This window comes from Nuphar pumila, chromosome 12 (assembly GCF_984573655.1).
Source record: "Nuphar pumila chromosome 12, dmNupPumi1.hap1.1, whole genome shotgun sequence".
Lineage (NCBI taxonomy): Eukaryota > Viridiplantae > Streptophyta > Magnoliopsida > Nymphaeales > Nymphaeaceae > Nuphar > Nuphar pumila.
Genome location: NC_143260.1, coordinates 2,868,535 through 2,880,780, shown reverse-complemented (window position 1 = coordinate 2,880,780; position 12,246 = coordinate 2,868,535). Strand labels below are relative to the sequence as shown.

Here is a 12,246-nt window from a genome sequence, read left to right as displayed (position 1 = left end):
TTTTTTATGTATATATAAAACATATTTTTTTCATAAGAATGGGAAAACCACCCTTGAAGGGGCGTCCCGTCTGACAGTTGAGGCCCGTTCCAACTTTGATCTGTCAGGTCTCTGTATATAAAATATTATTTACACGCTATTACAATAATTGGCGTTGGTGTAGTGTTTGCCCTCCCTGTTTCATAAGGTGAGGTTAAAAATGTTGTTCCCTGAAGTTTTCCTTTCATTGTTTCTTGGAAAACAAACCCTTTTTATTTTTAACCTGACCCGAGCTTAGCTGAGCCCAGCTGGAACAGCCCAAGCTTGAGTTTGGCTAGAGATTCCAAGCATGCACCACAATGAAAGGTTGATATGTTTCGTCACAATTTGCTGCAAGCACTGCATCTTTGAAAAAAAGAATCATAAGATCAATAGAGCAAAACCACATTTGATGTTACAAAGATAGCAGATACAAAATAAATGAAGGAAACTCATTGAATACAATTTTCTAAATGTTCCAAACAAAAAAGCAAAACAATTAACTAATACAATTTTTTCAACCAGTTAGACCAAAAAAAAAAAAAAGTAAACAAAAGTATATTGCTTCTCACGCAGCCATCTATCTTTTTTTTTTCAATTTTTATATATAAAATAGTTCAGTAAATCAGCATCATTGTAATCTCTGTCAATTCTTGTCCCCATCCAATATTTGTCAGAAGTATTTGCTCCATTCATTTCCTTGAGTTATACCACATTAGCTGCAATTGTAGTCCTCACCACATGTTTGCCATCTGACCAAGTTATCAATCCAAACACATATCCAACCTGTGCAGCTTTAGTACTAGTGAACACTGCATCAAATGACAGTCTTGTGGCATTGGCAGAAAAGATGAGCTTCTTGGGAAACACTTCAACATTCAAAGTACTGGGAGCTTCCACAGTAGCTGTATAAACGGCATTCACACTGGGGCCAACATTGGTCAGTGTTCTAGTGACTCTTCTGGTAGCATTTTGCCTCTCAAGCTTACTGATTGATATGGAGGGATAGTTCAGGTTAGATATGAGACCCTCATATGAATTGCTTGGGCAGCTATAATTGGTGCCTGAGATGGATGCCATTTGAGATTGTGTGTATCCATAATAACAGAGGAATTTGAAGTGCTCATCCAACTGTGTTTCATAAACCAATCCAGGATCAAGAGCCCTAATTGGATGCATTTCTCCTGAGCCAAAATCAAGGGGAGTAGCAGAGGTGCCTGAGGTGTTTGTGAGCTGCTTGCCAATGTTGTTCATTGCTGAGGCTGCATATACACATGCAACTTAGGGAATAAGTAAATATAGAGACAAAATTAGAAGCTGAAATATATATATATACACCGACAGACCGCCCCCAGGAACAGAGGCCTAGCTGTGCTGGCTCTGCATGCTGTACTTATGGTCACTGTCCTAGCAGTGTAAAACACCGTGGGCTCACCCCTTGCTCCCAGGGAATCGCCACGCTTCGGCTTGCGAGAAAAAATCTACTTAGCTTTCATCATTTGTTTTAATTTTTTGAATGACAGCGAAGGGTGAAAGTGAGGTCAGACAGATCCAGATCAAGTATCCAACCCGGCCGAAGGTATTTTGAGCTGATGTCCATTTTATAAACGGGTCAGATTCAGCAAAATTAGGGCTGGGTTTAATTAGATCCATGTCAAGATCACATATAATGAAATAGGGGTCAGCGTCTGATCCAATTATCTATTTTACATGAAAACCAATTTAATTGTTTTCTGCTGATCCAGTTTTCAACAAGGTCGAATCATATACCCTACCATGTTTTTCCAGTTAAATCTTAATCCATAACCAGACCCACTCATTGAAAGTTGGATCCAATGCCAGTAATAGAACATGAAGGTGCCAACGTACCATATTGTTGATTAAAAGTGTAAACTAAAGTTAAAGCTAATTAAGAGATTTTGATGTAAAAAAAGAACAAAAGCTTTCCCAATTTTAATGCAGTAACTTCGAAAATATTTGAATTAGATGCGTTAACAAAAATTAACTCCGACAACTAAGTACATTCTAATTAGTTATCAATATCATAAAGAATCTACCTGTTGTCATGAGTGCAGACTTGATCATGGAGGAAGTCCAGTGAGGGTGAGCTGACTTTATGGAAGCAGCAGCACCAGTCACATGGGGGCAAGCCATGGATGTCCCTGATTTGATTGCAAAGATAGATGGTTTCTTCCCCGCTGGAACTTTTGATGTCATATTGGTTGGGATTACAGATGCCAAAATGTTAACTCCTGGAGCTACAATATCTGGCTGTGTATTTTCCAAGAGAAAATCGAAATAGGAGTTAATCCATATGTTTAAAAAATGTTAGTTATTTTAAAGCTATTTTGATCATTTCAATTAGTTGAATGCTACTAATGTTGATATAAAATGTTTAACATTAGATAAAACACACACACACAATTAATATATATATATATAGTAGTGAAAATCGACAAGATGAGCATGGTGCTAAATAAAACGTGCTATTGTTTTTTTAGTGTTTTTTCGAAATTCTGGCATACAGATGCGATCTATATGCTTGGTTTTATAAGGTTTTAAAAAATCAACAGCCTACCATTTTCATAATTTTTTGAGACTCCAAATACCATTTTCTTATCCAAAACATATGATCCAAGTGTCAATTTCGAATGAATCAATCATGTTGAATACATCTATAGGGCCATAATTTAAAAAAAAAATACAAAAAAATTTATTAGCACGTTTCATTTAGCACTATGCCCATTTTGTAGGTTTTCACACACACACACACACACACACACACACATATATATATATAGGTTTAGCATTTACTCATGTCAACATTACCTACAAATGAGTTTTCCTTTTTATTTTTTTATTGTTTTTCATGAAACTAACTACATGTTTAGGTTAGTAGAGGACGGCTCTTACATCATCCGATTACGAAGTGTAGGCACAATTTTATGAGCATAGAAATCAATGTCATACAATGTGCGATATTTTCTCAGCTCATAAAATCACGTTTTTTAGACGAAAACATATGATCCAAAAGCCAGTTCCTAGCATTTGGACCATGCTGAATCCATCCATCAGGCTGAACTGGGTCAATACTACTCACTTTCTAGCTCATTTAGATGGTGAGGTCGAGATTAACAAATGTTAGCCCCCCCCACCCGCCCCATATATATATATATATATATATATATATATATATATATATATATATATATATATATACTCATAGTGGGAGGTTGTGTAGATCAAATCTGACACATGAATGTGTTTGACATGCTCAAAATAGTAGGAATCGACCCATAAGTTGCATTTTTTAACATAAACTACAATTTTATGAGTTGATTTTTTATTTGAAGGAAAGCTTGAGTTAGGCAGACCCGAACAACAATCGCCCCATGTGGCAGAGGGATTCGATCTGAGCCTTCAGCAGAGGGATTCGATCTGAGCCTTCAGCGACACATGACCCTGATATATATTGTAGGTGAGTGATTTTTTAACTCCTACAAAATCTTACATACACGTCAAACACTGATTTTCACTGTCCCAAACATGTAGATTACACATGGAGGGTCAGATGTACAAAAAACACAAACAATTAAAATATTACAGTTTTTTTACTAGGGGGTTACTCACCAATGAAAGTAGCAAACATTAGCTATGAAAGAAACTTACTGCACCCAAGTGTAAAGCCATGGCTGGTGGGTATTATGTAAACCATAGTAACAAAATATTGCAATAAGTCGCGTGTTTTTTAAATGATCAAAATAATGAGATATTTTTGCTTTTTAAAATATCGCATTTTATCATGATATTTACATTTTTATTGTATATCCAAAAGAATGGTTTTATTTATGTTTTTATTATATTATTTCTTATATATATATATATGTTTTTTGAATTTATTTATTCATTAGATATTTTGCAGCTAAAAATGCGAGAAGTAGAAAAGTTCTCAATTTCTCACAAGATATTGGCTGTCGTAAACAGTGCATATGGGGGAGAATGGGACCCATACCTTGAGAATGGACTCGGTGAGGCCACCAGGACCACGAGAAGAGAAGTAGGCAACCACTGGTGCTGGCTTCACACCAGACACAGCAACACTTGGTAGGATAGTGGCTCTAGGCTTCCTGCCATTCCAAGAAATACAAAGAGATTCAAATGAAATAGAAAAATTAATGTAGCCATTCTTCAATTTAATTATCGCCCCCTCCCCACCAAAGGGGTTTTACACAATGGGCTTACCCCCCTTGCGCAGGATGAAGCGTGGGGACTCCCTGAGGGCAAGGGGTAAGCCCACAGTGTTTTATGTTGCCAGGGCAGTGATCGTAAGCATGACAGGCAGAACTAGCTTGGTCTTTGATCCTATGGGTGGTCTCTTGGTGTAGTATATATTAAAAACAAAGCTATCATCCATTGTTATTAAAATCTGTCTAAATTAATGAGCCGATTCAATTAGGGTTTTTTAATATTTTTTAGGGGTTTTTAAAGCTATCGTCCATAAGGAGAAAATGATTTTTGAGAATGTTATCATTATATTTATATGAAAGTCTTCACTCTTATGGGTATGGGAATATTCGAATTTTTCTCATATATCAGAAAAAATTCCCATCACTTTCCCTTCGAAAATAAATAACACAAACGCCAAAAGGAAAGGCTGTAGTGTGACCATTCACCCCCATAGGGTGCTTTTGAACACAGAAGTTGGTTACTTATTTCTACTACTAGTAAATTCAGGTTCCATTGACAATGAAAGTATCAATGGCTCAGTTTCTCGGTCAAGTTCAATTTGAAGTCTTGGTTCTGGAAGTGCCATACCTGGTACTGTTTATGTAGGCAAGTATCTGGCTTCCCATAGAGCTGCTAACTTCTGTAAATGGAAAATCTCCGGCATCGAACGCTGACGACTTTGATTCCTGGTCGACGAGGATCATCCCTTTGGCTCCAATTGATTCCACAACTAGTTTCTTCACCCTTCTAGTCACAATTGGATCATCCTCCAAGCATACAACAATTTTCCTAGCTGCCTTGGCCGCATTCAAGGACCCAGGATAACAATTCCTATATCATAGACAAGGCCCAAGCACAGGCATTAGATTGCCCTCTATGCATGCAATTCGTCTACAATACAAGCTTGGGACGAGTTTGACTTCTTTAAAACATTGTAGCCAAGTTCATGAACTCCATTGTTTGTATTAATACTGCTAATTAGAAAATATTAGTAAAAAGATTAAAGTTGATTAACTTTCTCCTGAATATTATACATATAGGGTTAATTTAACATTAAACTAGTCATATGAATTCAACCTTATGAAAATGATTAAAATAATAATATTTTTTAAAATATAATATTATTTTTGAGGTAAAAAATGTAACTTTGACAGTTACGTAAAGTTAATTTTTTTGAAAAGGTGTTTTGACTTTTCAATTTCCTCAAAGTTCAAAAAACCTATAACACAAAAAAATAACCATGCATTTAAAAAAATATCATTCTTTTTAATTATATTTTAGTTATTTTAATAATATTGAATCCATCAAATGTTACTCACAATTAGTTTAATGTTATATATATATATATATATATAGAGAGAGAGAGAGAGAGAGAGAGAGAGAGACCTTGCTTCTAAGCGTGAGGAGGGGCTAACCGGGATGTCACCTGCGAACACCAACGGGCGCATCACCGAACGTGTGAGATTTGAGAAATTTATCGCTGAACCCTGCAAGGGAAAACAAAAGATCAGTCTTTCCTTTCTTTTTTAACTTTGAAATTCAATTTATTATATTTATCTCCCTTTTAAACACTTTTAGTGCTAGTGGTCCAGATCCATCTTAAGCTGGATCTTGGATCTAGGCCCAACTAAAATACTGAGTTGGGCAATAAGAGAATAGTCCAAACCATATTTAACATCCTCCCCAAGAAATTAAGGATCCAAAATCTTAACCTGGACAAATAGAACAAGAGAGCCCAAATGCACAGCATATAGGTCGGATTGGATAGTTTCATAGGACACAGATGCATAATTTAGTAGCCGGATTGACATGGATATAGATATGGTTCTATTAAAATGTTATTCAAAATCCGAACAAAAATCCATATCTGCATTATCCATTAATTAATTCAGACTTCTAAGTCATAGCATATTATAAGAATGCAATAAATAAATGAATCCGATGTGGATTGGCCTAGGTGGATATGATGTACCCGACCTACAACCAAACCTGTGTACTGACCCACATAAGTACCTGAACCGATCTAAAACCACAGCTGGATATAGGTCCACCTTGTCAAGGCCGGTCAAGTGGCGGGGTCTTATCCAGTCAAACCAACTACCAACCCAATAGTATTAGCTAGGGTGCCGACCTATTAAAGTAGGTCCCATTAGATAGTCGTGTCAGACCCACAAGACCAGAGAAGTGTATGGACCAAGATGTGATTAAGATCATGAAATGTTGCATGTAAATTATTAAAAAAGTCCAAAGATTTAATGGATCTGGTTCTCGCTATCCAAACCTAGACATGGATCTGGTACTGGTTAAGCAGTTGAAAAAATGTAGGTTTGGACCTGGACTCAGATCTAGGTGCTAGCATCTCAAAGAAGGATCCAGTTTCAGAAGTAAGGATCCAAGTCAGGTCTGATCAGTAGACGGCACTAACCTTATCCGATTCAAGTAAACTTGACCTGGTTATCTGTTGGGGCCACATTTAGCAAAACTCTATTTTTTTTTTATATTTACACGGAAAAACCACCCCCGATCCAAGTCAGGTCTGATCAGTAGACGGCACTAATTATCCGATTCAAGTAAACTTGACCTGGTTATCTGTTGGGGCCACATTTAGCAAAACTCTATTTTTTTTTTATATTTACACGGAAAAACCACCCCCAGGATCAGAGACCTAGTTGTGCTGACTCTGCCTCCATGGGCTTACCCCTCGCCCTCAGGGAGTCACCATGCTTCGGCTTACATGCAAGGAGTGACACTCATGGGATTTGAACCTAGACCACCTGCCTATCAGCCTAGGCCCCATACCACTAAGCCAAACTCCTTTGGGACACAAAACTCCATTTAAAACACGTTTTTTTATAAAATCTTTGCAAACGAAAAAAAACTGATAAATTAAACTCTCACCTTTTTCAAAAAAACGGCAGAAAAAACTCTCTTTTGAGTTAGAACACAAAAAAACTACATTTTTAAAAAATAATTAAAAAAAACTTAATTATAGATCCAATTTTATTGGATCTCGAGTTCAGACCACACTAATTCTTAAATTAGAATACAATTCCGCAATCACGGCTGAAAGTTGAAACAAGTCTACTAAGTCCTAATTCACCAAGTTGCTGTCTGCAGTTAAAAGAACAGTGACAAATATTTTCGGCGATACTTTGAAAATACTGCAACAAAATGATAATATTTTCGAAAGCTGACGATCTTGAATAAATCACAATCATTGGAAAAATTCGACAATGCAACAATTTTATTGAAACATTAACGGGTTATTCATATATAATTGTTAATTTTCAATAGTTTTGTACTTTTATTTTATTTTTATATATTTTATTATATTGTTAAAATTCATTTATACCTACGTTTTATCAAGATTTTTCCAAGAAAAACAAATTTTTTAAATTTATTGCGATATCTATGGTATTATTTAAAAGTTTTGAATGAAATTAGTCTTGTGATAAAGATCACAAGGGGTTGTCCACATGGTCTCAAGCTCCAATGTGGGCACCCATTTCCAGTAAGGCCAAGCATGGTGTCTCCCTCTTATTTGAGGTACACTGTCAGGACAACGGACAACGGACTGTAATTACGACTAGGTCTCTGATTCTGGGGATGGTTTTCGCATTCCAACATGAAAAACTAAATAGTCTTATTATAATGATGATGCCTGACCTGAAAAACTTGCCGATTGCCGAGGACAACAGTGGACTGAAAATCTCGGTCGATGGTTGATGCCCCCACAGTAAAGATCCACGGTGCAGAATTCACCACACTGAATGTGAAGGGCCCATCGTTCCCACCAGAGCACACCACCAAGACCCCCTTCTGTGTTGCATGGAAGGCACCTATGGCAATGGGGTCGCTAACAAAATCCGTTTGGAACACCGAACTGACCCCTATCGATACTGAGATTATGTCAACACCATCCTTCACAGCATCATCTATCCCCTTGAGCAGGTCTGATCCATAGCAGCCCTCCTCTGAGCACGCCTTGTAAATAGCCAGTCTGCTTGTTGTGGACCCTCCTTTGGCCGTGCCCAGCCCAAGCCCATAATAGCTCGCATTGTGCACTATGCTGCCGGCTGCCGTCGACGCGGTATGGGTTCCATGGCCTACGGTGTCCCTTGCTGAGCTCGTCGGAATATCTGTCCGGTTGGGTTCCGGCTGCTTTGCGCCTCTAAAGGGGTTGTAGTACCGGGCACCGATCAGCTTCCTAAGCGAGTTTCAAGCATGAGTTGCACGTCTTATGACATTGAAACCAGTTGCAGACTTTGTATAAACAGAAATTTGCGATATTCAGCACTAGAAACACTTGAGAGTCATGAACTTGGCCATGTTTGATGCGACGCCCAAACGTGCATTAAGAGTCAAGGCAAAGTAAGGGGTATGTCGTACATGCACAACTTGCCTTGACTCATCATCGCTTGCAATGTGTGAACCAAGTTCATAAGCTACAATTCTTCGGTGGCCTTGTTTGGTTTGTTTGCTTTCAGCTATGTCACAAAGACACGGACACAATCCGAGCTGTACATGAATTTTGCAAATATTTTTTGAAAAAAACAGGACACGAGAACAAATATTTTTTAAATTATTTAATTGATAAAAAAAGTATTACATGATATTTTAGTATATATAAATAATACTATTTAAAATATAATAAAAACTACTAAATTAAATTATAAAATATTCTCATACTTGTCTTAGTGTGTCACGTGGCATGTCCATGTGCTGTGTCGTGGACAGACTCGGACACTGACAACAGTCCCGACTTCCTCTATGATTCTAGCTAGCCTCCCTGTTTTATGCTACCCAGCGTGGGTGTGGTTTCTTGGAGTTATTAAAATAAAAACCTGTTGCAGTTCGAGGCTTTAAAGTCAGGCCCTTCCATGCACGTCCCTTTCCATCTCGCTGGTACAGGACCAAGTCCGGCATCGTTAAAACTTGGTGATTCGGGCCAAATTCCTACATCAAAATAAAGATCCATAGATTAAGCCTTGAATGCGACAATCCAGACACGTGTAAAGAACATAGTTTTGCATATATTTCGCACATGCACGTGCACTTGATGTGGTTTTTCTCGACATGCCTTAACGGGGATATGGACCCACCTGGTGGATCCATTGCCAATAATCTCATCACAATATCACACACGGCATCTGAAAACCACTCAACCCGGACCAATGTAAGGGCATTCCCTTTCCACATGATTCCATTAATATAACTACTTAATACAACACTGGCCTGGTCCATTGGGCTTTAGTAAGATATCAACCTGGATCCGATCCAGGTAGTTTTGAAGCACTATCTGACTGCTCAAGGTGATGGATGTATGGACCACAGATGATCATATTCGTAGTCAGTATAGTGCCCTCAACGGGTTGGGTATCGGACCCATCAAGTTGCACTCAACCCAATCACCCCGGCCCAAACAATAAGCAGCCTGTTTTAGGTCCGGGTATGTTTGCTCAGGAAAATGCAATCCAAATCTGAAACGTTAAAGAGCTTTTAAATTATGTATATTTGCTAAAAACATGCACATAGAATACTTGGTCAATCAGGGTCGGGCCCGATATCTAACAAAATCATAACCTGAACCCGACCCATATATTAATCGGGTTGGGTACAGGTCGACCCAAATAATATATATTCAGGTCAGAATTTTTTATGCCCATATATATATGGTATTGGAGTTCGGATCAAGTCAGGAACCTGATACAAACCCGACCCATTGACAGCCCTAAAGATTCATAGGTGCAGCAACTTAATGAATAGATCTTGGACTAGGTCCATTCCTTAACCAAACATCCACAATTAAATGGAAGACATTTCTTTTCAATTTTGGACTACCTGTGTCGATCATTCCAATTACTACATCCCCATTGACTGGTGAACTCTCAGGCCTTGCCCCAACCACACCGGATTCAGCTTGCAAGAAATCCCAAGAACGGGTTGTGTGCAATTCAAGAACTGGATCAGGAAAAACTGATACAATTCCACTATTTTCTGCCAGAAAAAGCAGGATATCTTGAAATCAGTATAATTAAGCACCAAAATCTAGAAATCTCATCAGGAATAGAGAAAAGAATTACTGGACAAGATGTCAGCTTCTTTCTTTGTAAGCATGGCTGCAAATCCTCTAAATGAGTGCTTATAGGCATGAATCAGTGACACCCTTGTACTGTCCTCACTACATAATGAAAAGTAAAATAAAGATACAAAAATTATCGAGAATTTCTATTGCCAACTTAACACAATTAAATATAAAAGCCACCTTCTTACCTCGGAATAATGGATGCTAATAATTTCAAGTGAGCTGCTTCCTCATTTCCTCCTTCAATTCCACTGGTGTGACTCAAGGAACTTCCCATGTATACAATATATGCCTAACAAATATATAGGAAAATTCACAAACATGAAATAACCCAAATGGATCAAAGATTGGATAGAATCAGTAGAATTTTCCTTTTTCTATAAATTGATGAGGAAAAATAATAGAAGACAAAATCATTCTAGGGTGAATGATTAAATGATCAAAAGCCACAATTCAGAATATATGCAAATGCATAAGTAAAGTTACTCAAGTTCCTAATGACAACCAACTCTCATTGATTTCATTCTTTCCTTTACTTCCTCAATTAGTCAATCAATTACAATATAAATGTGAAATTATTGAGTAGCTAGATAAGTTCCTTTTGAATCATGAACCCCCTTAAGAAATCCGAACAACCATTCTATTTGATCTAATCCCGTAGTTAATCTAATACTAACATAGTGGTTGTTTGCTAATAAAAAAGAGTATCGAAATGAAGGGTAAAAGGATCAATAATGAAGTTTGGAGGGTATATATAGTGGATACCTTTGGTGTTCCATTTGAAGTTCCATGGAGGAGGAGAGAAGCAAAGACCAGCAAGATCAAGAACAGTTGCATGGATTTTGCCATGGAAGATGTGTAGAATTTCAATGGGGAGATTGGTTTTGCCACCTTCAGGGCCTTATTTGTAGCCGTGATGCGTGGACAAATAACTTTTGCACAAAATGAATTTCAATTAGCTGTATGGAATAGATCCCTGCACTAGTCTAAGTTAGAAAATTGACTTGTGATACCTCATCACTGGGGATCTTTTCTTTTCTGTTTTTCCTTTACTGCTTTTTTCTTTTTTTTTTTTTATTGTTTTTTTGGTCGAAAACATTGTGCAAATATTTTATTCCAAGGAGCTACTTTTTTTTTCCATATGAAAGAGTCCTTAAGTGACTTGATTGTGACGCCACAATATTGCCGCATCTATTATCCAAACGACTCAGCTTGCACACGATGCTTTTGAGCAAGTGCTGCAAAAGATGTAAAAAGCACCAACATTGTTTAAATTAAATTTGGCTAAGACGGAATGATTAGCACTTGGGGTCCAAGCAGATGGCCAGATGGTGGGGTCCCACCCTCATAATTGAGGGGGGGTCTCGGGTTCGAATCCAATGGGGCCTGTCCCGCACTCAGCTTTATCAGATGCAAATTGCAATCACAGCGCACAAATGCAATGGGCTGCTGCAACCTGATCACCCTCTATCTTAGGTTGTACAGCCTGTCAAAGTAGGACCCAATTGCAGATGCATGGTGATCAGGCGCAACCACACATTTCATTTGTGCAATGTGATTGCACATGATCCCAAGACCAAACTTAGCCTATCTAGGGATGGCAGTGGATGGTGCCACGGGCGGGGGACAAGGTCTTCACCCTCGCCTCATCTCAAAATCTTACCCTCCATCCTTGCACGGGTTTTGATTTTAACCTCCATCTCCACCATCCCCATTTCATATCTTATTTCTCCGGTCCAAATGGGGCGAGGCGGGGTCCCATTTTTGTTTTGATTTTAACCTCCATCCCCGTTTCATGTCCTTCATCTCCGATCCAAACGGGGCGAGGCGGGGCAGGGCCGTATTTTCCCCCGCTCCACTGCCATCCCTAAGCCTATCTCAAAGCAAGAGAGATCGAGAGAGTGCTGCTAAATACC

General features: G+C 38.2%; 1 protein-coding gene across 1 annotated transcript; it reads right to left on the bottom strand.

Moving 5' to 3' along the window:
- Positions 1 to 391: 391 nt before the first annotated feature.
- LOC149819653 (CO(2)-response secreted protease-like) lies at positions 392 to 10,607 on the bottom strand. The gene is made up of 10 exons (XM_089983456.1): positions 10,519 to 10,607; positions 10,329 to 10,426; positions 10,087 to 10,242; positions 9,090 to 9,201; positions 7,912 to 8,452; positions 5,632 to 5,732; positions 4,834 to 5,076; positions 4,031 to 4,145; positions 2,076 to 2,289; positions 392 to 1,280 (listed from the first exon to the last, which is right to left on the bottom strand). Exons 1-10 carry the CDS (start codon positions 10,605 to 10,607, stop codon positions 724 to 726), a joined length of 2,226 nt encoding a protein of 741 aa, XP_089839582.1. The 3' UTR covers positions 392 to 723.
- Positions 10,608 to 12,246: the final 1,639 nt, after the last annotated feature.